This window comes from Corvus hawaiiensis, chromosome 27 (assembly GCF_020740725.1).
Source record: "Corvus hawaiiensis isolate bCorHaw1 chromosome 27, bCorHaw1.pri.cur, whole genome shotgun sequence".
Taxonomy (NCBI): domain Eukaryota; kingdom Metazoa; phylum Chordata; class Aves; order Passeriformes; family Corvidae; genus Corvus; species Corvus hawaiiensis.
The window spans coordinates 3,627,526-3,653,115 of NC_063239.1; the positions used below are offsets into that span (position 1 = coordinate 3,627,526).

Consider the following 25,590-nt stretch of genomic DNA (forward strand, 5'->3'; position numbering starts at 1 on the left):
ACATGTCAGAATTGTGGAGTCTATTTTAACACACCTCTGGTATTCAGAGTAAACCCCCAAAACACCAAAAGTAGTGAAATAACGTTGGTTTCAAGTATCACAGTGACTAGTTGTAAGAACTAGGATAAACTGCCTATGAATCCTCCTGTGATTATACTTGACTAGCTAGATCTTTGCACTTTTTCCTAAGAAATGGTTAGCTATTTTATCAGTGAGACCCTGGCTGATACAAGTTCTCAGCTTGCTATCTGCAAGTGGCCAAGTTATTTTATTGAAGAAATTTCTGTGTGACAGCAGAGAATAAGTTTGCAGGACCCCTCACCCTGTTGAACCCTGTTGGAAAGATGCCAGGAGACAGCCTGTATTTTTCACATGGTGTTCAAATAACCACAGTATTACAGTGGCAAATGTGCAACTTTTCTGCCTGCACAAAAGAGACAAGTCTGAAATAATGGAAGGAAAAGGCAGACAGATAAAATCATTTAAGATTTCAGATGATAAAGCATGAGGAGATCTCACCTCACACAAAAGTGATCTGTCTGGCCTCTCTGCCAACACAGTATAGCAAAAGGTATGCAGCTTTTCTACTGACAAGACTGTTTTCTTGCACGCAGACCCAATGAATACAAACCATAGGAGTTCCTTCATTACCTATTGCAAAGATTGAATGGACTCACCCTCTGTCATATATAGTATTGTCACAAAGAACCAACCTCACATTCTTTTTTTCTCCATCTTGTTCATAAGGAAATACATATGCTAAGGGAAGTGTGCAAAAGCTGAGAAAAAACTATGAGACCATTGCATGTATATACTGTTAGAGTCAGATTCCATCATATTAAAAAAGTAAAGCAGCATGGGATGAGTTACAAAATGGGCTAGTTAAGCATGCAGAATATTTGTGGTTTATGTACCTTGTCATACAGTGTGAACACAACTGGATTGCTACAAAGATACTTCAAGATACTACAGGGTAGTAACAGTAGGATGGAAGTGTATGGATATAATCATTGGACACAGGCATCTGGGATTATGCACACACTACCACCATTTCTTTCATTTAGTGATTAATCTCTTTTAAAACTAGTTAGTTTGTTTTGTCTCTAATACTTTGTCGTGGTTTGAAGCTGGCTAACCACCAGCCACTCATGAAAAAAGTTCTACTTATTTTCCTCTGCTATAGTTGAGCAGAGGAGGGGGAATTGAGAACTTCATTTTTGTGAGTTAAGGATTATTGAAAAAAAAAATAAAAACACTTTAAGGCAAAACAGGTTTAAAACTTAAACAGTATAAAGAAGATTTATTATTAACAGAATTAAAAGTAAAAACAGTAATGAGAACCAAAGCAAACCTTAAGAACACCTTTGTTGGGGTCTCCTCCCCCGCCGTGTAGCCCTGGGAGAGGGGCCCTGGGAAGGAGGCACGGGGTTTCCCTGCCCCTGCTCAGCCTCGTTCCCATTGGTTGGTTTGTGTTCCCCTGCGCGGGCGAGGACCCTTGGTCCTGTGACTGTAACAGTTCCTCGGCAGAGCCCCGGCCATGCGGCTGGAGAAATAAACATCTCTCTGAAACATCTAGCAAGAATCCGTCCATATATATTTCCTTTCCACGGGACTCCTGGTTTGATATATGCGTGTTACAGTATCCGCACTGCAACATAATGGTAGAGAATTGTGTGCAGAACGATCCCCGATCCCTAAGCGACTGATTTGTGTGAGTAAACCCTGGAAACTTCGGATTCCTCTTCTTGGTTTTGCTTTGCTATTCCATATCTAAACTATGGAGGAACCGTGGGAAGACTCTTGGCTCTCAGAGCCGCATATGGACATTTATCTTAAACTTAAAAAGATTCTTGAACAACGATTTATAAATTTTAGCTTGATTCAAGCTCAAAAAGAACTGAAACACTTCCTGGCATGGTTGTTTAAGAACTTTTTCTATGTTTCTTGGGATTTAATTCTTACGAAGGACTTTTGGAAAACCATTTGGACACAGTTAATATTGGAGTCAAAATATATGCTGATGGAAGAATATTTTCGTGAATATTATTTAATTACCGAGACTGTTGAGCAATGTCAGCTGTGTCTTGGCGAAGGGAAGCCTGGCGCAGGGACCGTGCGACCCAGGCCACGTGCACCGAGTGCTCTGAGAGCAGCAGCGAGGCAGTTCCTGCATGCGGGCGGAGCCAAGCGAGCTGCAGTGTCGGTGGCGGAGTGAGGCACGGCGGGACCCGGCGGTGCCCGCCCGGCCCCGTGCAGTGTGTGATGGAGCGAGCCCCGGGAACGCCCTGCCGAGAGAGGCGGCGCGCGGGCGGCGGCTGGCGGCGGTGGCAGTGGAGCGGAGCCGCGCCGAACCGAAGCGCGTGCTAGAGCAGGGCGGGGGGGAGTCGTCGCTCGGGGGCCCGGCCGAGACGTGGGTACAGTGCCTGGCATTGGCAGCGAAGCTGAGAGCAGAGGAGGTGATGCACGGAGAACTGAGCGGTGCGGCGCGGCCCGGCCCGGCCTGCGCAGCCCCGAACGCGACCCTGGGAAGAGCACGCAGGCACGAGAAGCCCCGACAATTCCAACACGGGAGCGACCGAAAGAGAGGGCAAAGACACAGCGAGACAGAAAACAGCAGCCACTCGAAAAAAGGAAAAAATCATAGTAGCTAAGATCTTAGGGATAGTAAAATGGTATAATGTTAAGCAAAATTATGGTTTTATAACAAGGTGTGACAACCAGCAAGACATATTTGTGCATAGAACTGCTATTAAAAAGAATAACCCTGAAAAATGCATCCCAAGCTTGGGAGATGGAGAGGTGGTAGAATTCAAAATTATACAAGATAGAAAAGGGTTACAAGCATCGCAGGTCACTGGGCCTGATGGTGTTCCTGTAAAAGGCAGTATATATGCAAAAAATCGTAGTCATGTTAGACAATATCTCCATTGTAAGTCCCCCCTACAGTCTCCCTTTCCTAATCCCACCTTTCCCTTTTACCCTATGTCCTATTACCTCCAGTGTATTCCCAATCCATTTTTTCATCCATGGTTTCCCTCACAAAACCATGCTTTTGCCAATTGTTTCCCCAAAAATCCCTTTCCAATGCCAAGTGGGGGATGAAAAGGGGGAGGGAAGAAGTTAAACCCTCTCCTGCCTCAGTTTCCCCACAAAGCATGCTCACAGAGTTCTGTCTCCCTTCTGTCAGCCCTAAGATGTTCCACAGAATCTGTTTAGACATTTAAAGGCTCAGGAGCGTGGCTTGTTTTGTTTTGAAACTGTTCTTGTTATGTTTATCCAGTTGTTTTCATTCTCCTTTTATTAAAATAAAACGGGTGAGATGTTGGGGTCCCTCCCCCTGCCATGGAGCCCTGGGAGAGGGGCCCTGAGGGCACAGACACGGGGCTTCCCTGCCCCTGCTCAGCCTCGTTCCCATTGGTTGGTTTGTGTTCCCTGCGCGGGCAGAAGGACCCTTGGTCCCGTGACTGGAACAGTTCCTGAGCAGAGCTCCGGCCATGCGGCTGGAGAAATAAACATCTCTGAAACATCTATCAAGAATCTGTCTGTCCTATATATTTCCTTTCCACGGGACTCCTGGTTTGATATATGCATGTTGCAGTATCCCCACTGCAACACACCTTTCTTTCCCAGTCCCTCCCTCTTTCTACCAACTGCACAAGGAAACAAAACATGGGGTTTTGGTCAATATTTCACTTCTTAAAAACCTTTCTTCAGTATGTTTAAAAGTTTCTTCTGCTATGCCATGGGATCCTTCTCACAGGAGATAGTTGTCTGTGAACTTTTCTAGCATGGTTTTAACTTTCACAAGCAGCGGTCCTGCCCGAACCTACTGTAACATGAGTCCCTCCCACGGACCAAGCAGTCTTCCCACAACTGCCCAGCATGGGTCATTTTAGCTCATGGGGTTTTGTCAAATTTTAAGAATGAGCTGTTCTAGTTTGGAAGCAAAGGCTCTCTTCCTCCATCTTTAAAAGCAAGGGTCATCCCTCTCTGAGTTCCTCACTAGATTACAACTTTTCAGCATCCACGCGCTCCAGCGTGCTTACTCTTCTTCATGGGCTGCGCGTGGATCTCTGCACCCCCCCCATGCACTTCATGAATTACAGGGAAACAGTTTGTTGTATTATAGTCCTCACCATGGCTCGCAGGAGAATCTCAGCTCTGGTGCTTGGAGCACCTCCTCCCTCTCTTTTTTTTCACTGACCTTGGTGTCGCCATGTTGGTTTTCCTCATGTGTCCTCACTTTTCCTTTTTCTCTGACTTGGAAGTAAGTTGGTGTCTGTAAGTTGCAGTTGAGATGTTGATCTCAACATCTCCAGGCTCCGCATCAGGGAATTGTTCGCCGTGTCTCTCGCTGCTGGCCACGTGGTCCCTGCCAGCAGCACACAGCTGGCCCTGGCCGCATGGTCCTCACTGGCACCGCATGGGTGGCTCCAGCCTCAGGAGGGCCCCGGCCATGCAGTCCCCAGCAGCTCCTGCTGGGAAGGGTCCCAGCAACTGCCTCACCACTCCTCAGGAGAAGAAAAAAGAGAACTTCCTGGAGTTTTTCCTTTCTTAAAATATGTCCTCACACAGGTATTACCAACTTGTCTAATTGGGTTAGTAACCTGCCCATCGTCAGAGCCTTCAGCGATTGGCTCTGTGCTGGACATAGAAATTTCAAGCAGCTTTTCTCTTGCTCCCACCAAAAACCAGGCTGCGTTAAACCAACACATACTTCTACTAGAAGACTGTTTCAGAACAGCCTTTCTTTGAGACTTCAGCTTTCTTCCCATTTCTAGTCCCTTTTGGCCTGTGACTAGTCTACTTTCTCATGTTCTTGTAGCACCTTTGTCTTTTAACTTATATGTGTTTGCATTTCTTCCTCAATGCTGAAATACTGTAAGCCCTCCGTGCTGTACAGGGGTCACACAGAAACAACAAAATAATTGAAGGATAAAAGAAAGTTTCTGCTGGTAAACTCATTATCACAAAGTCATACAGTCTTTCACAGTATTTTAATCCCATTTCTGGTTTTAAAAAGAGTGTGGCAGATTAGGTTGTGCACTGGTTGCTGTACAAACTTAGGAAGAATCATTTTCATGTTCTTGTGTTCAACGCTCCTATAACTTTTATATCCCTCTTTGCTCAAAATAAAGTGCTGTCTGGGAATATGCACTGTGAGTTGACAGAGTTGCCTGTACTTTTATTGGGGGAGCAGTAAAATTGCTGTGTGCTCCCTGAGAATGGAGTGCTGTCATTGCCAGCAGTCAGGATAAGGAATACGTATCAGCCAGAGCCAGTCCTGACACATCCCGGCAGCTTCGTACATACTGTGTTTCTTCACTGCAATTTCAGTCTTCTGACAGGGGCTTTTTCTCTGCCATTTGGATGTTCTGTTCAGGTTCTGTTTAGCCTGACTATTTGTGATCTCTTCTCTCTCCTTTTTTCAGTATCTAAATAAAAAAAGGGGAAAAAAAAGTTTCTATCACAGGAAATGTTCTATTTTTCTTTTCCAATATGCCTTTACAACATGTCACATTGTATTAACTCCTGATTATACCCCTTCTAAGAGGAAGTTGAAGTAGGTTAAGGAGAGAAAAGAGGTCTCAACTTGAAAGAGTGAATGATGTTGGTAGCTTTGAAGAGCAACTGATATCAGCCTCAAGGCTATCTTGCCCTGAGAGGCTTCTCAGTGAAAAGCTGACTTCATCATCTTTTTTTCAGTCATCAGGAGCTGCTAGTTCACCAAAGTGCAGTTCTCTTTCACTCATTTATAGGATTTGTAGGTGTGAGAGAAGCAAATTAGTCCTTGGTGTTACTCCAATGATTTTGCACACCTTATACCAAAGAGAAGTGAAGCCTAACATCTACATTTTTTTTTCCTTTAAAGATGGACTAAAATTAAAAGAGAAGAGATCTTACACTTTTTGGAATAATTTAATAGATACATAAAATACAACACTTCATTTCAATTCCTAATTTTTTCCACTTTTGTGAGTGGCATTCTTCAAAATAATCTGAAGCTAAAAATAAATATTGTTCTGTATATGAATTTCAACACAGAGCTAGTAATTTTCTCCTGGTTGAACACTTAAAATTGTTTGTTATTTTATTTGGCAAACTTTGATGTCTTTTGAGAAGTCATGGCAGTCAGTGAAGTTCCCAGTGACTTGCAGAAAAGGGAATATCACACCTTTTTTTTCAAAATAGATAGAAATTAGAACCTGGGGAACTACCAATCAGTCATCCTTATCTCTCTTTCTGGAAAGGTAGTAGAAGTATCTCAAATGTAGTTTTCTTGCATCTTGCAGAGTTAGGTCAAACTTATAATGAGCTAAGAAACACATCTTAGAAGAAAAATCCGTTGATGGAAAGAGAGAAAAGAAACAAAAAAAAAACTCATAAGAAATTGAAAATTCAGGTCTGATATTGAGACTAACAAAGACTCACCAGCCAGGCCATTCAATGAAGTATCATCTGATATTTGTTAGTTTTAAACATGCAAAACCAGTAATCTTGTGTTTTTCAGGCTGAGCCTATACCTGAAGGCAGAAAAAGAATTGATCATACAGAGACAAGATGTGGTAATTTGTTTCTCTGAGCTCCTTCCTCAATCATTATGCAGAGTGTGAGAGTCTAAGCTGATAACAATTCCTTTGTACCTGACACATGCTCAACTGCTTTGATTACCCCAGAATTCTTCTCTGGGACCAAGTTGTGAGCTTGTGTTCAGTGTCCCCACAGCTGGGGCAAGACTCACAACCTTTGGGCCACATGGGGTGTAATCCTACTGGCTTTAACACAAGGGAATCACAAAAACAGTGTTAAATTGGTCTCAGTTTAGGTTGATGGGTAAGAAACTTTGCCTTATTATTGAAAAAGAAAAGGAGGAAAGGTCAGTTTATTTCCATATCACTACAATATAGTAAATGGATGAACTTCCCTGACAGGATAAATTCTGGTGTTCCAAATGCACAGTACATACTTTATTGCATACACAGAGGTCAACATCCAGGAGAAACAAACAGATAATCATGGACTATATCACATCTTGCATAATTTCTGACTTAAGTAAGATTTTTATGTTTCATATTGTAATACATAATACAAAGAAAATCTGTATTCTGCTACTAGATTAGCAAACTAAATGAACAGGTTTTAAGATTGCAGTGTTTTCCATTCCTATACATTATATTTCCTTGATTAGGACTGAAGCATGGAACAGAACTTTTAAGGACAAAAAACTCCCATGTTGCCATTCACATGAGAAATTACTCAGTGTCTTTAATCTTGGATAGAGTGGTGCAGTGTGCTAGGTTTTATAAATAATCCGATTGCTGACCTCATTTTAAATCAGATTCCCTATGAGAAAGAAGTGTTCCTTGAATTCACACTTACTTGATGGTTCTTATTAATAAAGTAATTCTATTTTTAGAGTTATAAGTTTTCCTTAAAGACTGCCTTTTTGTAGGGGATCATCTCATGTTTCATTGATTTTATGTTTTTTCCGTGGTGTCACAATTCAAGCTCTAACTAAAAGAAATCTTGGTTTTGAATTCTTAATGCAAGAAGGAAAGAAAATTCAAAATCCTCACATCATTGCATGTTAATTTTCTCTACAATAATTCTTGTCACCCAGTAGAACATGTAAGATGGATAATTTAAAAACCTTCCAATTCCTTTACCTAGTGTTTATATGTTTCGTCTTTATTACCTGTGTGTACTATCCAGGGTGTGTGTAGGAGACTTCTGCCTCCGTGAAAGTTTGTGAAGAAAGTGAAGTGTCTGTCAGTCAGGAATTCCAGCTTATCTCCCCACATGTTGTTCTCAAGGCAAGTTGTTCCTTGTCAGCGGGGATGTTTGTTGTATCCCATCTCGCTGGTGTCAGAGAGTATTCCTTCAGCGGGTTCCTATCTGGCCTGGGTTAACTCACCCATTCACGTGAGGGGCAGAGTGCCTGGAATTACCACAGCAGCTGACAGAAGAGGTAAGATCTCTGCGGCAGGGGGAAATGTACTGCACTGGTCTGCTGATGGCAGAGCCAGCCAGGTTGTGCTCTTGTTCCAAAGACTGCTCAGAGCGGGCATGAAAAGTGCTGCGTGCACGGGGAAAGTCCTGGGAGGGGCTCACAAGGGCATCCTGCAGGAACAGGGCTCTGGTCTCTGGCTGGGAACAGCCTGGTTTTGCTGCTGTGACCGCAGGCAGGAGTTGAGGCAGGTGAAGAGGCAGCGGGCAGCTTGTGTTTGTAGAGGTGTGCCGGTTTGGCCAAATTTAGAAATACATCCTCTGAGAGAAGGCAGGTCACCACCCCTCCCCCACCACTCAGGATTTTCCACCTCTGGGTCAGGTGTCTCAGCAGTCACCCTGGAAATCTGAGCTCTCATTCTAGACAAGCTGCGAGACATACAGAGCACATAGAGGAAGATTACCAGATTAAATACCAGGAGGGTGGTCTCTTTAACATCCAGGGGAAACTGAACATTCTCAAAAGATAACCTATCAAATTTAAAGGGAAGGGAAACCCTGTCTCCTCCTCTTCTAACAATCTGGGTGCAATTACTAATAAATTCCCAAAACAGGCTACTGAAGCTAGGACTGGGGTTAGGACAGAGAAATCACATATCATATGCACTTCAAACAGCTGCCTGTACCTCTGTCAACTTCTTATAAATCATTATCACCGAGCACAGCAAAATAGAAATCTAAATTCATGTCCCTGTTCTGCAAAAATTCCTTATCAAGGATAAGATCAGGCCAAGTTGTGGATAGGCAAATAGGCCTAGGGACCAGAAAGTACCTTAAACCAGCCTACGGACCAGAAATACATGAGTATATCAAGCCAGAGGAACGTTATGAACTCAACCAACATGGTGACTATTTTATCCCAACACAGAATAAGTAAATTCAAACCAAAATGTAATTAGCACAGGTTTTTTCACTTTCCTTTGAGCCACACAGTTGGGTGCCACTAAATTTGTACCAGTTTGGCCAAATTTAGAAATATATCCTCTGAGAGAAGGCACAACCACCCCTTCCCCACCAGGTTTGGGAAAAATACATTTTCCTCGAAGGAAAGTGAAGGACATAAAAACTATTTATTTAACAAACACATGGGAAAAGGATAATAATGCTAAATAATGAAATTTCGCTATGGAGAAAAAACCTGGGAAAGTGTTAGAATCCTCCCTTTGGTCTCCTCAGAGCTGGGGCTTGGCCCAGGGCCAGGCCCTCTGTGCTCGGTGGAAAGTCCTCCCGATGTGTTCTGATATTGAAGCAGTCCAGCAGAAAAGGGAGAAAATCCGAAATTCCAGGGAAGGAAAAAAAATTGAACTCTCAGTCTCTCTCTGGAGAAAAAGAAGCTGAAACTGGCCAAAAACTGACCCGGGAGCAGCAAGCCAGGTGCTTCCTCGCTCCCCTGCTGCAGCTGGAAAAAAGTCGCTATCTCAGTGTGACCTTGAACAAGCTGCAAACTGCTTTGAAAAACTTTGCTCAGTTTTTTCTCCCCCCTCTCAGGCTCAGTTTAAAGGCATAGAAAGGCACAAGAATTAATTTCTGGGCATAGGGCAGTGATATGGGATACACATCATAAAGTCACCCCAAGACAAAGGAGAATGGGAACAAAGCTTGCAGAAATGAGGAACAAAGCTGCTGAAAGCAGGGAAGAAACTGCTGAAACAGCTGCCAAGAGACTGCACATGCTGAGAGGAGAAAGGTGAAAAGTGCAGAGCGAGGAAGACGTTCAGCCTTCATCAAATGCCCACCGAGCCTTCCTGAGCGCGACCACCAGGGAGCCCTGGGCCTGCGCTCCGCATGTGCTACTGATAATAACGAGTGCTGAGAAATGGTTTGCACAACCACACCTTTTCTAGGGAAAACAATGAACATGCCTGAAATGGAACCACATCTTGTAATCTGCCGTGTGCCTGGGGTGGGTGTTTGGAGGAGCGATCCCCGCACACCCAGCGCGCTGAATAAAGCAAACACCCGCTTCTTGGACTTTGTCTGGGAAGTGTCTCTTGGCCCGGTTTGGGGCGAATCATAGAGCTGCCAGAGGGGCCTTTTTGGCTCAGCTGAGAGCAGTCCTGCTGCAAGGCTGTCCTCGAGCTGCTTGGGCTGCACATGTGCCCAGGGAATGCTCATTGCTTGCAGTCTCAGGTGCTGTGGGTGTGCAGGTGTAACTACTGCAGGAGGGAACAGCTCTGCTGGGGACAGTTCTCTTTTTCTTGGTGGTTTTTATGTTGAATGAACGTTCCCTGCCAGCTCTGGGCAGAGCTCTGTAGCTGTATGTGCCACTTGTCTGTGGCATTGTGGCTCAGGAGGTGGCCAAGGGGAGCTTGGCCGAGGTGTGGGCAGAGGAATGGCCATCAGGCCAGGCTGGGGGGTCAGCGGCCAGTCAGTTGCGTTGCGTGGCCGCGGCTCTGGAGGCTTGTGTGGGAGCGTGTGCAGGGCTGGAAGGCTGGGGCTGCCACCGCTGTGTCCCAGAGCCGGGAAGGCCGGGGCTGGCCCGGCCCTGGCCCGGCCCCGCCAGCTCTGCCAGCGGGGACACAAAGGGCAGCTCCGAGCTGCGGCCGCTGCGCTGCGGCCGCACAAACGCAGCGCCCGCAGAGCTCCAGGGCAAGGTGCTGGCCCTGGCTCGGGGCTGGGCCGGGGCCAGCGGCAGAAAATCAACTTGCAGCTTGGGCCCCGCAGCAGGGAGGAGCAGCAATTGCTGGCTGAGAGAGACTCTTGCCAAGGGCCTGCGGGGCCGGGCCCCAGGGAACGGCTTCCCGCTGCCCGAGGGCAGGCTGAGATGGCATGTGGGGCAGCAATGGTTCCCTGGCAGGGCGCTCAGGGCCTGGCACAGGCTGGCCCCAGAAGCTGCGGCTGCCCCCGCATCCCTGCAAGTGTCCCAGGCCGGCTCGGCCATTGGGGCTTCCTGCCCACGAGGGCTGGGCTGGGCTGGGGCTGCTGAGGGCGGGATGGGCTCTGCCTGAGCCAGCTGAAGGCTGCGCATGATGAGGCCGGGGGGACCCCGTTGCTCAGTGGGTTCTGGGGTATCCCACATTCCTGAAGGGATTTCAGGGTATGTCCCATTCCCGAGGCAATTTTGGGGTCCCCCAATGCTTCGGGAGGGGTTCTGAGAGGGGGGCTCTGGTTCTTGGAAGGGGGACCTATTGGCAGGGAGCCGGGGAGCCCATTTTGGGAAGGATGCTGCTGTTTCTGGCAATGTTGAGAGGTTCTGAATGGGCTGTGGGGCCCTGGCTCTCATTTTGGGACTTGAGGTGAGCCCATGGGCACAGCAAGGCCTGAGGAGAGGTTCCAAGCTCCCATTCAGGATGGATGGGTTTGAGCAGGTGCCTCCAATGAACTCAATCTCAGCCCCAATGTGTTGATAGCAGCCCCAAATGGCTCGATCCATCAGCCCCAAGGCCCGGCTGTGGGGAGTCAGGAACCACAGAAGGGGAATTGGTGTCCAGGAGGGGTGGGATGGGATGGGATGGGATGGGATGGGATGGGATGGGATGGGGGTGGCATCATGGGGGTTGGGTGAAGTTTGGGAGGGATGGGGTGGTTTGGCCCCTTGCAGTGGGGCACTCCAGGGAGGAAAACCAGGAGCCACTTTTGGGGAGGCTCCTGCAGCTTTTTAACAATTTTGGGGCCTCTAAGTGGCTTCTGGGAGGTTGCAGTGAATTTGGGGAAGGTGCCGTAAACCCCCCACAATTGGGGCTGAGGTGAAGTCCCCACATTTTGGGAGGGTGAGAGGACCCCAGCTGGGAGGGGATCCTGTTGCTTTGCACCCCTTCATTGGGGTGAGAATTGGCTTGTGAGGGAGGGGAAGGAAGGAAAGGAAGGAAAGGAAGGAAAGGAAGGAAAGGAAGGAAGGCGTGAGAGGTTTGTACTGACACATATGTATTGGCAGCCACTGAAGAATTCACTGCAGCTGCCCCAGCAAAGGGGGAACCTTTGGTGCCCGGCCAGGCCGTGCCATGCCCAGCTCTGGCAGCATCGCCCTGGCTCTGGACTCACCTGCACACTGGGCATGGAGCGTGTCTTTGGAGAAGGTGCCAGAATCAAAGTCCATCATCTTCAGCTGCCGCTGGCCAGCTCCAGGAAGAGGTTGTCATCCTTGAGCTCGTCCTTGGTGTCTCCAGCAGCAGCAGCCCCACCTGCTACAGCTTCTCCAGGGGCTCCTTCTCCTTCCTTGGGGCCACACCAGGCTCTCAGGGTTCTGCCCAGGGCCCCAGCCATCAGTGAACCAGACAAGCAATACCAGGGGGATGGTGGCCACCAGGGCTTGCCAGAGCAGGCCTCCAGCTCAGCTGCAGCCCAAGAGCTGCGTGTTCCCTTCTGATGCTCCCTGCTCAGAGCTACAGGCAGGACAAAATAGTCTGCTTTGCTTTGCCACTGACTGCCAAGAGATGGGTGGGGCTGTTACCTGCCAGGCCCCTGGATCACACTGTGCCCGTGGCTCTCTGCCATCCTCTAGGGCACATGAACACCCTGCAGCCAAGGCTCACTGAAGAGCTCTTCCAAGGACGGCCTGGCCAAGGGCTGCATGGACAAGCACCTCTTAAGAACATCCTGGCACTCTGGGCACAGAAACCAGAAACCACTAGGCAGCTGCAGAAGGATCCCGCCCGCTTTGCCCCCCGTTCCCGTGCCCAGGCCATGCTGGCTGTGCCCAGAGCTGTGCCTGAACTTGCCCATGGATTCTGTGCTTTGGAGGGCAGCAGGAGAGCAGGACATGTGCCACCTGCTCAGAGCTGCCAGAGCGGGACGCTCCTGAGCCCGCTGCTCTCTTCTTTTTCTGTTATATTCTTGTTGGCTTCATGTTGTCTCATCTTTCTTTCTTCTTTTCTTGTTTCTTCTCCTTTTTCATTTTCGTGTTGATTTCTGTCTTTTAATTTTCTTTCTTTTTTTTTGTTATTATCTTTTTGCTTTTTTATTCCTTTTTTTCTTCATTTTTTAATGGTGTGGGTTTTTTGTTTTTTAGTTTTTATTGTTTCTTGGTTTTTTGTTCTTTCTTTCATTTTTTCTCATTTTTCTTCTTGGTTTCATGTTATTGAATCTTTCTTTTTTAATTTTTTTTTTCTTCAATTCTTTCATTTTCTTGTGGATTTCTTTTAGCTTTCTTTCTTCATTCTTTTATCTTTTTTCTTTCTTTTCCTTTTTTTTATTGCTTTCTGTCTTCTTTCTTTTTTCTTTAATTTTTTCTTGTGTCTTTCTTTTTTGTTTTTTCTCTCTTTTTTGATTCTTTCTTTCCTTTTTTTCTTTTTTCTTTTATTTTCTTTTTGGTTTCATGCTATTTACTCTTGCTTTCGTTGTTTGTTTCTTTGTTTCTTTCTTCTTTTCTCTTTCCTTTTTTCTGTCTTTTTATTTTCTGTGTCTTCATTTTTTATGGTTTTCCTCTTTTTTTCCGTTTTTGTTTCTTGTTGCTTTCTTCCATTCTTCTTTTTATTTTTCTCTTTTTGCTTTCTTCCTTTTTTTTCTTTTCTGTTGCTTTCTGTCTTTCTTCTTTCTTTCCTTTTTGCTTGCTTTCTTTTTTGTTTTCTTTCATCTCCTTTCTTTCTCTTCTTTGTTGTCTTTCTTCCTTGTTTCTTTCTTTCCTTCTTCTTTTTTTTGGTCTTTTTTTACATTTATTTCCTTGTTGGTTTCATGCTATTTAATCTTTCTTTCTTCTTTGTTTCTTCTTTTCTTTTTCCTGCCTTTTTTTCATTTTCTTGTTGATTACTATCTTTTGATTTTCTTCCTTTCTTTCTTATTTTCTTCCTTTCTTTCATTTTTATTATCTTTTTGCTTGCTTTCTTTCTTCATTTGTTAATGATTTTTCTTTAATTTTTTAAAATTTTTTTTTCTTGTTGCTTTCTTCTTTCTTTTTTTCATTTTTCTTGTTGGTTTCATGTCATTGGGTATTTTTCTTTCTTTCTTCTCTTCTTTGTCTTCATTTTTTTCATTTTCTTGTTGCTTTCTGTCTTTTCAATTCCTTTTCCTTCCTTCCTTCCTTCCTTCCTTCCTTCCTTCCTTCCTTCCTTCCTTCCTTCCTTCCTTCCTTCCTTCCTTCCTTCCTTCCTTCCCTCCTTCCCTCCCTCCTTCCTTCCTTCCTTCCTTCCTTCCTCCCTCCCCTCCCCTCCCCTCCCCTCCCCTCCCCTCCCCTCCCCTCCCCTCCCCTCCCCTCCCCTCCCCTCCCCTCCCCTCCCCTCCCCTCCCCTCCCCTCCCCTCCCCTCCCCTCCCCTTCCCTTCCCTTCCCTTCCCTTCCCTTCCCTTCCCTTCCCTTCCCTTCCCTTCCCTTCCCTTCCCTTCCCTTCCCTTCCCTTCCCTTCCCTTCCCTTCCCTTCCCTCTTTCTTGCTTTCATTTTTATATCTTTTTCCTTTCTGTTTCTTGTTCCTTGCTTTTTCTTTCTTCTTTTCTTTTTCCGTCTCTCTTTTCATTTTCTTTGTTGATTTCTGTCTTTTGATGTTTCCTTTCTTTCTTTCGTTCTTTCCTTTTTGTTTCATTTTTTTATACTTTGCTTTCTTTCTTTTCCTGTTTCTTGTTGCTTGCTTTCTTCTTTTATTCTACTTTTCTTCCTTTTTTCCTCTTTTTCTTGTTTCTTTCTGTCTTGTTTTTTCTTTCATTCATGTTTATATCTTCTTGCTTTCTTTTTTTCTTTCTTTCTTCATTTTTTATATTTTTTCCTTTGTTTCTTGTTGCTTTTTTTCTTTTTTTTTTAATTTTTCTTCTTGGTTTCACGTTATTAAGTTGCTTTTTCATCTTTTTTTTCCACTTTTTTCATTTTCATGTTGATTTCTTTCAGCTTTCTTTCTTTCTTCATTCATTTTTTTCTTTTTTCTGTTTGTTTTTTTGTTGTTGTTGTTGTTGCTTTCTGTCTTCTTTCTTTTTTTTTGCTTTTTCCTTTCAGTTTTTCATTTATTTTTTCTTGTGTCTGTATTTCTGGTTTCTTTTTTTTGTTTCTTTCTTCTTTCATTCTTTTTTTTTTGTTTTGTGTTCTTGTTGCTTTCTTCTTTCTTTCTTTTGGTTTTTTTTTCATTTTTCTTGTACATTTCATGTTACTGAGCCTTTTCTTATCTTTTTTCTCCTCTCCTTTTTCATTTTCTTGTTGATTTCTGTCTTTTCATTTCCTTCCTTTCTTCCTTTCCTGCTTTGTTGCTTTCATTTTTATCTCTTTTTGCTTTCTTTTCCTGTTTCTGTTTCTTGTTGCTTGTTGCTTTCTTTGTTTCTTCTTTTCTCTTCTTTTTTATTTTGTTATTTTCTGTCTTTGATTTTCTTTCTTGCTTTTATTCTTTCTTTTTTTCAGATTTTGCTTTTTCTTTTTCTGTTTCTTCTTTCTTTCTTTGTTTCTTCTCTTTTATTCTGCTTTTTTCTTTTCTTATTGCTTTCTGTCTTCTTTCTTTCACTTTCTTTCTTCTTATTAAATGCTTTTCTTTCTTTTTTTCATTTTTTATTTTCTGCTGCTTCCTTCTTTCATATTTTTTCATTTTTCTTCTTGGTTTCACATTATTGAGTCTTTTTTCCATCTTTTTTATTTCTTTGGTTTGTTCATTTTCTTGATTTCTTTCTGTTTTCTTTCTTTCTTTCTTTCTTTCTTTCTTCATTTTTAAATCTTTTTTCTTTCTTTTCCTTTTTTGTTTTTTTGTTGCTTTCTCTCTTTCTTCTTTCTTTATTCTTTTTTTGCTTTCTTCCTTTATTTTACTTTTTTTCCTTGTGCCATTCTTTCTGTTCTTTTTTTCTTTCTTCCCTGTTTCTCTCTTTCTTTCGTTTTTCCTTTTTCTTGCTGGTTCATGTTACTGAGTCTTTCTTCTTAGTTTCTTTAATTTTTTCCCCCTTTTTTGGTTTTTTTTTTCTGCTTTCTTCTTTGTTTCTTTTTTTGCTCTCTTCTTCATTTATTTTTTTCCCATCTTTCTTTTACGGTCTTTGTTTTTTTCTTTTCCTGATATATTCTTGTTGGTTTCATGTTATTTAGTCTTTGTGTCTTTCTTTCTTCTTTTCTTTTTTCTTCTCTTTTTTCTTTTTCTTGTTGATTTCTGTCTTTTGATTTTCTTCCTCTCTTTCATTTTTATTATCTTTTTGCTTGCTTGCTTTCCTTCTTCATTCTTTATGTTTTTTTCTTTTGATTGTTTTTTTTTTTCTTGTTGCTTTCTTCTTTCCTCCTTTTTCTCCATTTTTCTTCTTGGTTTCACATGATCGAGTCTTTCTTTCTTTCTCACTTTCTTTCATTTGCCTTTTTCTTTTTCACTTCAAGCTCTTGAATCCTTTTTTCTTTCTTTCTTCATGTTTAAATCTTATTTCTCCCTTTTTTTCTATTTTTTGTTGCTTTCTTCTTTTTCTTTTATTTTTTCTTGTGTCTTTTTTTCTTTCTTTTTATCTTTCTTCTTATGTCTTTCTTCCTTCTTTTTTGTCTTTTTCTTTTATTTTCTTGTTGGTTTCATGCTATTTAGTCTTGCTTTCGTTCTTTTTCTTTTTTTTTTTTCATTGCTTTCATTTTCTTGCTGATATCTGTCTTTTGATTTTTTTCCTTTCTTCTTTCTTTCTTTCATTTTTATTATCTTTTTGATTGCTTTCTTCATTTTTAAATTTTTCTTTTTTTTCTTTTGTATTGTTGTTTGTTGCTTTCTTTCTTTTTTTTCTTTCATCTGTTCTACTTTTCTTCCTCCTTTCCTTGTTGCTTTCTTTCTTTCTTTCTTTCTTTCTTTCTTTCTTTCTTTCTTTCTTTCTTTCTTTCTTTCTTTCTTTCTTTCTTTCTTCCTTCCTTCCTTCCTTCCTTCATTCCTTCATTCCTTCATTCCTTCCTTCTTTCCTTCCCTCCCTTCTTTACAGGCCGCTTCTCACCCCATTGAAGGGTTGCAAAGAAGCCAGATGCCCTCCGAATTGGGGTCCTCTCACCCTCCCAAAATGTGGGGACTTCACCTCAGACCCCCAAATTGCGGGGGGTTTACAGCACCTTCCCCAAATTCACTGCAACCTCCCAGAAGCCACTTAGAGGCCCCAAAATTGTCTAAAAGTAGCAGGAGCCTCCCCAAAAGCAGCTCCTGCTTTCCCTTCCTGAGGACCCCACTCCAAGTGGCAAAACCACCCCATCCCTCCCACACTCCATCCCACCCCCAAAATATCACCCCCATCCCATCCCATCCCGTCCCGTCCCATCCCACCCCTCCTGGACACCAATTCCCCTTCTGTGGTTCCTGACTCCCCACAGCCGGGCCTTGGGGCTGACGGATCGAGCCATTTGGGGCTGCCATCGACACATTGGGGCTGGGATTGAGTTCATTGGAGGCACCCGCTCAATCCCTCCATCCTGAATGGGAGCTTGGAACCTCTCCTCAGGCCTTGCTGTGCCCATGGGCTCACCTCAAGTCCCAAAATGAGAGCCAGGGCTCCACAGCCCATTCAGAACCTCTCAACATTGCCAGAAACAGCAGCATCCTTCCCAAAATGGGCTCCCCGGCTCCCTGCCAATAGGTCCCCCTTCCAAGAACCAGAGCCCCCCTCTCAGAACCCCTCCCGAAGCATTGGGGGCACCCCAAAACTGCCTCAGGAACGGGACATACCCTGAAATCCCTTCAGGAATGTGGGATACCCCAGAACCCACTGAGCAACGGGGTCCCCCCGGCCTCATCATGCGCAGCCTTCAGCTGGCTCAGGCAGAGCCCATCCCGCCCTCAGCAGCCCCAGCCCAGCCCAGCCCTCGTGGGCAGGAAGCCCCAATGGCCGAGCCGGCCTGGGACACTTGCAGGGATGCGGGGGCAGCCGCAGCTTCTGGGGCCAGCCTGTGCCAGGCCCTGAGCGCCCTGCCAGGGAACCATTGCTGCCCCACATGCCATCTCAGCCTGCCCTCGGGCAGCGGGAAGCCGTTCCCTGGGGCCCGGCCCCGCAGGCCCTTGGCAAGAGTCTCTCTCAGCCAGCAATTGCTGCTCCTCCCTGCTGCGGGGCCCAAGCTGCAAGTTGATTTTCTGCCGCTGGCCCCGGCCCAGCCCCGAGCCAGGGCCAGCACCTTGCCCTGGAGCTCTGCGGACGCTGCGTTTGTGCGGCCGCAGCGCAGCGGCCGCAGCTCGGAGCTGCCCTTTGTGTCCCCGCTGGCAGAGCTGGCGGGGCCGGGCCAGCCCCGGCCTTCCCGGCTCTGGGACACAGCGGTGGCAGCCCCAGCCTTCCATCCCTGCACATGCTCCCACACAAGCCTCCAGAGCTGCGGCCACGCAACGCAACTGACCGGCCGCTGACCCCCCAGCCTGGCCTGATGGCCATTCCTCTGCCCACACCTCGGCCAAGCTCCCCTTGGCCACCTCCTGAGCCACAGTGCCACAGACAAGTGGCACATACAGGTACAGAGCTCTGCCCAGAGCTGGCAGGGAACGTTCATTCAACATAAAAACCACCAAGAAAAAGAGAACTGCCCCCAGCAGAGCTGTTCCCTCCTGCAGTAGTGACACCTGCACACCCACAGCACCTGAGACTGCAAGCAATGAGCATTCCCTGGGCACATGTGCAGCCCAAGCAGCTCGAGGACAGCCTTGCAGCAGGACTGCTCTCAGCTGAGCCAAAAAGGCCCCTCTGGCAGCTCTATGATTCGCCCCAAACCGGGCCAAGGGACACTTCCCAGACAAAGTCCAAGAAGCGGGTGTTTGCTTTATTCAGCGCGCTGGGTGTGCGGGGATCGCTCCTCCAAACACCCACCCCAGGCACACGGCAGATTACAAGATGTGGTTCCATTTCAGGCATATTCATTGTTTTCCCTAGAAAAGGTGTGGTTGTGCAAACCATTTCTCAGCACTCGTTATTATCAGTAGCACACGCGGAGCGCAGGACCAGGGCTCCCTGGTGGTCGCGCTCAGGAAGGCTCGGTGGGCATTTGATGAAGGCTGAACGTCTTCCTCGCTCTGCACTTTTCACCTTTCTCCTCTCAGCATGCACAGTGTCTTGTCAGCTCTTTCAGCAATTTCTTCCCTGCTTTCAGCAGCTTTGTTCCTCATTTCTGCAAGCTTTGTTCCCTATCTCTTGCCAAGTTGTTCAGCTGGCTTCTACATTGGTTACCGTGTATTTTGTTCTTGCCCAAGTACAATGATTTTAACCCTTTCACTTGGGCTTTGCACACACTGGAGGAGGGCGTCTGTTTTCAATGAGGAAACTCAGGAGTTTCAGATCGCTTCAAAAAAACCCCAAGAACCCCCCCTTTGGCTGAGTGCAGCCAGTTCTCTGAGCAAAGCAGGTCCCAGGTGAGTGAGGAGAGACAGGATGGGGCTGGGAATGTGGAACAGGGTTCTCCACACTGGGTCAGACCTCAAGGCACAGCTTCTGTGACCAGGCCAGACCTCCTGAGGAGAGACCCTGCATCAGTGTCAGTCACAGAATGCTGCAATCACCTCTTCTCTAAAGAGAACAGCAATAAAACACACCCCTTAAAATAGGAATGAGTATTTCTTAGAAGCTCTTTGAAATATTTCTCTGTAACTGGAGAAGGAAACCTTCCTAATGAACTGCACCAGGCCAGAGGGAAATCAAGGCAGAGCCAGGGTTTGTCAGCATTTGCTTGATCCTAATGAGCCCCGTGGTGCATTTGGGGCTGAGCCCTTGAAGCTCAGGGCCTGAGAGGAGATTGCACAAACCTTTCCAGGAGTCAAAGGCGGAGGAAACACCCAAAGTGTCTCAAGGCATTAATGGGTCCCACTGAGGTCCATCCCCAACACAGGCTCCTTATGGACTCCTTGGAGGAGAGACTTGGAGGCCAGGATTGCCCCAAAAACCTCTCAGAGCCTCAGTGTGGGAAGGAAAATCCAAAGTACCTTAAAACTCTTGAGTATTTCATAGCATTAATGAGCCCCACTGAGTGTCAATGCAAAGCTCTCAAGGGACTCATTAAAGTAATTGGAGATAATTGGAGGCCATGATTGCACAAACCTCTCAGAGAGTCAGTGTCAAAAAGAAGTACTTGAATTAACCCTGAGTACCCTGAAGCATTAATGAGCCCCAGTGAGTGTTGTTACTGACAAAGAATCTCCAGGGACTCATTAGAGCAGATAATTGGGGGCCAGGATTGCACAAAGCTCTCAGAGACTCCCAGGCAAAAGCCAAAGCCAAAGTCCTTTGAAAACCCTGCAGTCCCTGGGAGCATTCGGGAGCCCCCCAGGGCCATTCCTGACCAAGGCTCCCCAGGGACTCCTTCCAGCAGATCCCTGAGGCCACTGGGATCTGGGGGATGCTGAGGGCAGGACAAGGGGCTGACAGTGCCCAGCCTGTGCCAGGAGGCCCCAGGGCCTCAGGACAAGGTGTCTCCTCCCAGCCCTTGGTGGCACAGACGCTGCTGTGCCCCAGGGCACCAAGACTTAGCTTTTCTTTGTCCCCCCTGTCATCCTGCCTCCAGTTCTCTGCTCTGACTGGAGCCTGGGGACACTTTCTCAGTTGTGTCCCTCACTGGGACCCATGAAAACTTCCAGAAACTTTGAAGTTCAATTCTGACTGGAATTCTTGAGAGGTTTGTGCCAGTCCCTGTCAGGGACTGATGTTCAGGGCCTCAGCACCAAGCCCCAAGAGGGTCATTCCAGTCCTTGTGCTGTGTGTGCGCTGCTGAGCTGGGCCGGGCTCCTGGCACAGAGGCAGCTCCTGGCAAGCGGCAGCGCTGCAGAGAGACAGCTCTGGCCAGGAGCAGCTCCTGGGCACAGCCCAGCAGGGCTGGGGCACTGCCTGCAGCCAGCCCGGGCACAGCACAGAGGCACACAGGGCTCAAACTCAGCCGGGGCTGGGAAGGGGCTGGGAAGTGACTGCGGGAGAATCACTCCCAGCCCCTGGCACAGGAAGCCTCTGGCTGCAGGACACGGCAGCTGCAGCTCCTGGAGGGATCTCCTGAAGCTGCAACATCCCCCTGCCTACGGATTCTGTGAGTACAACTCAGAGCATCTCGAGTGCAGGGGAGGTGAAATGCTCATGAGGCTCTGACGGGCTGAGGGTTTCTGATCACTCCCAGAATATTTCCAATACCAGGATTTTGATCTGAATGAGGAAATTTCCTGAGACTTTGTTTTCAGTTTCCTACCATTGGAGAATGGTGGGGAGGGAGGATAAATATTAAAGGTGATATGAATTTTGTCAGGTCCCTGGGACATCCGAACTGTTTCTTTTAGTGATCAGCAGGTGCACAGGAGATCCCTCCTGTGCTTTCAGCCACTCCTGTGCCCATGGACAGCACCAGCATCACCTTGGCTGGACCCATCAGGCTCAGTCTGAGCTGTCCTTTCTCCAAGCTGCAAACAGAACCTGCCCCAGCCAGTGCCCTGCACACAGGCAGGTTTCTGTAGGGCCAAGGAGAGTGCACAGAGATTTGGGGTCTGTGAGTGCTGGCAGGGAGAGATCAGGCACAGGGAAACAGCTCCAGGAGGAAAATCCCCAGGAAGCAGAGATGAGATCAGGGAAGGAGAGAAAACAAACCCAGCAATGTGTCAGGGAGAGTTTAGAGATCCCCACAGGATCCCCTCCAGTGCAGCCCCTCCCTCTGAAGAAGCCCCCTCCCTCCTGTGCCCCCCAGCCAAGCCTCTGCCCTCAGGGCCGGGGCTCCAAGGCATGAAGCCCCTCCTGGGCAGGCAGAGCTGCAGCAGAGCCGTGGGGCAGCTCTGCAGCCCCGGGCCCAGTTCCCTCTGCAGAGCACAGGGCTGGGAGCAGCTGCCCGGCCCTGGGGGCTCTGGGAGGGGGCACAGCTGGCTCAGGGTGACGCTGGCCCCAGTGCCCGGCTGTGGGCAGGGCTGTCAGTGCAGCCAGGGCAGCAGCTCAATCTCCCTTGTTCCAGTGCCAGCTCTGGGACTCTTGGCTCTCTCCCCGAGGTTTCCTTCCAAGATGGGAGTTTCCTCCAGGATGCAAACGTGTCCTGGAGCATCTTTGTGTTATCTGAAAGGCCCAGAGAGAGGAGAAAAGCAGAGATGCTACAAGTGTGCAAATGCTGTTGGGTTGGTGAAATGAGCCAGGGGTGTCCTCGGCTACAAATGTGGTGCTGAGACCTTGAGAGAGGGACGGACATTTGGGGGTCTGTGGTGGATCCATCTGCTCCCAGCAGCACCTGGTGATCTTTAAGGGAAACATGGGAGGGTGAACATTCTGCATTTGAGAAAAGTGAAACAGAGAAACTCTGAACAGGTCAGAATGACAGAGCCTCTCCCCTGAGTCTCCACCCATCATCTTGCCTTGCAAAAGTTGCTCTGTTCTCCCTGAGGGCAGCAGAAATGCTGAGGGCTTCTGATATCCAAGAATACCAGGAGAGATATGGGGGGAGCTTAAAAACAAAAAAACCTCAGAACTCTTAAACACAAAAGGGTGTCTGTGTGTGTTCCAGGGGAGGGTGTACAGGAAATGGCTTTGATTGTGGTTACAGACATCTCCTCTAACTCTTCACTGTCTTTTTCTCCATGGCAGAACCCAATGCCCGGACACAGCCAATGTCCAACAGCAGCTCCATCAGCCTCTTCCTCCTGCTGGCATTGGCAGACACGCGGCAGCTGCAGCTCCTGCACTTCTGCCTCTTCCTGGGCATCTCCCTGGCTGCCCTCCTGGGCAACGGCCTCATCATCAGCGCCGGAGCCTGCGGCCAGCACCTGCACAGCCCCATGTTCTTCTTCCTGCTCAGCCTGGCCCTCCCCGACCTGGGCTCCATCTGCACCACTGTCCCCAAAGCCATGCACAATTCCCTCTGGGGCACCAGGCACATCTCCTACTCAGCATGTGCTGCTCAGGTGTTTCTGTTTGTCTTCTTCATGGGAGTAGAGGTTTCCCTCCTCACCATCATGTGCTACGAGCGCTACGTGTCCATCTGCAAAGCCCTGCACTACGGGACCCTCCTGGGCAGCAGAGCTTGTGCCCACATGGCAGCAGCTGCCTGGGCCAGTGCCTTTCTCTACGCTCTCATGCACACGGCCAATACATTTTCCCTGCCCCTGGGCCAGGGCAATGCCCTGGGCCAGCTCTTCTGTGAAATCCCACACATCCTCAAGCTCTCCTGCTCCAAATCCCGCCTCAGGGAACTTGGGCTCATCGCTGTCAGTGTCTGTTTGCTCTTTGGCTGTTTTGTGTTCATTGTTTTCTCCTATGTGCAGATCTTCAGGGCCGTGCTGAGGATCCCCTCTGAGCAGGGGCGGCACAAAGCCTTTTCCACATGCCTCCCTCACCTGGCCATGCTCTCTCTGTTCCTCAGCTCTGCTATGTTTGCCCACCTGAAGCCCCCCTCCATCTCCTCCCCATCCCTGGATGTGGCCCTGTCAGTTCTGTACTCGGTGGTGCCTCCAGTCCTGAACCCCCTCATCTACAGCCTGAGGAACCAGGAGCTCAGGGATGCCCTGAGGAAAATGATGACTGGATTTTTTCAGCAGCAATGAAGTGCCGGTTTTGTTCTCCACAGCTGCAGTGTAACTCAGTGCAGGCCCAGCCTGTCTGCTCAAGTTTTTCAGAGTGGTTGTGTGTGTGCAGGGTTTCCTTTGTCATTTTGTGATAATGTTGTGCTCAGTTAAACTTTATTTATCCCATCACCATCCCATTACTGGGATCATTCATCCTATTTATAATTCACTGCTTACACCTCAAATTTTACCCAGAGACAATGGAAATGAGGGATTGCCTCCTCTGTGCACTTTAGCAAAATAAAGGATCCTGCAGCAACTTGTTGATCAAAAATGCTTCCTTTGAAACCTCATCTGAATCTGGCAGGGCAGTGCCTGTGTGCAGAGAGGGAGAGAAGCTGAGTCCCAGCACAGCAGCAGGGCCAGGGAGCAGCAGCACTCGGTGCTTTCAGAGCTGCTCTGTTTATCCTTCCACGCTGTCCTTCTGTCCTTGTGGGAGTCCTCAGCTCTGGCTGCTGCGCTGCTGTCCTGCTCTGTGGCACTCCTGTGAGCACAGGAGGGGTTGACAGTTTTGTGTTATTTAAAAGTAGACAGCAGTGGCTGGAATTGCTGGGCTGATCAGTGAAGTTTTTCAGAATTTTATGGCCCTGGCATGTGAGTCACAGGTAGATCACAGCGAGTCCTGGAGTTGCCAACCTGAACATGAATAACAGAATGGACAAAGCTGCAGCTTAAACGTGACTTAAAAATAAATCCCCAGAGTGGCCAGCCCAGAGATCGTGGTCTGTGAACTGGAACAACCACATGACAACGGGGACTGCAGACCCACCAAAACCCCACCCAAACCCAGCTCAGAGGGGCCATGGTGGCCCTGTGGCGACCCACTGGGCACCAAAGCAGTGAAGCCGTGGAGAGCGAGAGGCTCAGTGGCTGACATTTCTGTGGGACGGGGCTGTCGTGTGAGGGGGTGGGGGCTTTAGATCCCAGGGGAATCATTGCCCAGGGAGTTTTTGTTCAGGTCTGTAGTGCATTGATGCTGCCTGGACTGCAGGCACCCACCAAAGCTGCTTTCTCACTCCTGTCCACAGCTGGACAGGAGAGAGAAAATATAACAAAGGGTTCATGGGTTGAGATAAGGACCAGGAGAGATCCCTCATCCAACACCGTCCTGGGCAAAAGAGGCTCAACTTACAGATATAAAGTGAATTTATTAATAACAAAATCAGAGCAGGATAATGAGAAGTGAAAGAAGAGCTTTCAAAACACCTTCCCCCACCCCTCCATCCTTCCCACCGATGGCGCAGGAGACAGGGAATGGGGATTGTGGTCAGTTCATCTCCTGTGGCTTCTCCCGCTGCTCAGGGAGAGGAGTTGTTCCCCTGAGAGACCGTGGGGTCCCTTCCCACGGGAGACAGTTCTCCGTGAGCGTCTCTGACGTGGGTCCAATCTGACAAGCAGCAGTCCCCCCAAAACTGCTGCGGCGTGGGTCAGTTCCATGGGGTCAGTTCTTCAAGGCCAGGCTGCTCCAGCCTGGGAGCAGGGCCCCTCTGCACCGGGTCTGCCCCTGGATCACAGCCTCCTGCAGGCATCCACCCGCTCCAGCGTGGGCACCTCCCCCAGGGCTGCGGGTGGATCTCTGCATCCCCCGTGGATGCCCAGGGGCTGCGGGTGGATCTCTGCATCCCCTGTGGATCCCCAGGGGCTGCGGGTGGATCTCTGCATCCCCCGGGGATCCCCAGGGGCTGCAGGGGCACAGCTGCTCCACCATGGTCTCACCACAGCCTGCAGAGGAATCTTGGCTCTGGCTCCTGGAGCACCTCCTCCCCCTCCTTCTCCACTGCCCTTTGTGTCTCCCTGTTGTTTCACTCACATGTTCTCCCCTCCTCCTCTTCTCTGACTACAAAAACACTGTGTCCCACTTTGTTTTCATTTCCTTCTGAAATCTGCTATCACAGAGGCGTTACCAGCCTCTCTCAGTGGCCCAGCCTTGGCCAGTGCCATGTCCATCTTCAGAGCCATTGGGGATTGGCTCTGCCGGACATGGTGGAAGCTTCCAGCAGCTTCTCACAGAAGCCACCTCTGTGGCCCCCCCGCTACCAAAACCCAGGCCGTGCTAAACCAACACACACAGGAAGGAAAGCACGGAGCCCCAGCGCTCCAGGGCAGGTGAGAAGCAGCTCTGGCCATGCCAAGCTCAGCCGGAGCTGCCAGGCAGCCCCAGGAGCCCAAGGCAGCCAGAGCTGTTCCGTGTTCCCTTGGTTCTGTGGGCTCTGCAGGGTCACAAAGGCCCCTCGGTTCTTTGGGCCCAGCAGTGCCACAGT

General features: G+C 47.9%; 1 protein-coding gene across 1 annotated transcript; it reads left to right on the forward strand.

The window, feature by feature from the left end:
- The first annotated feature begins 20,659 nt into the window (after nt 1-20,659).
- LOC125317577 (olfactory receptor 14J1-like) lies at nt 20,660-23,431 on the forward strand. Its single transcript, XM_048287433.1, has 2 exons — nt 20,660-20,829; nt 22,353-23,431. Exon 2 carries the CDS (start codon nt 22,376-22,378, stop codon nt 23,306-23,308), a length of 933 nt encoding a protein of 310 aa, XP_048143390.1. The 5' UTR covers nt 20,660-20,829; nt 22,353-22,375; the 3' UTR covers nt 23,309-23,431.
- The last annotated feature ends 2,159 nt before the right edge of the window (nt 23,432-25,590 follow it).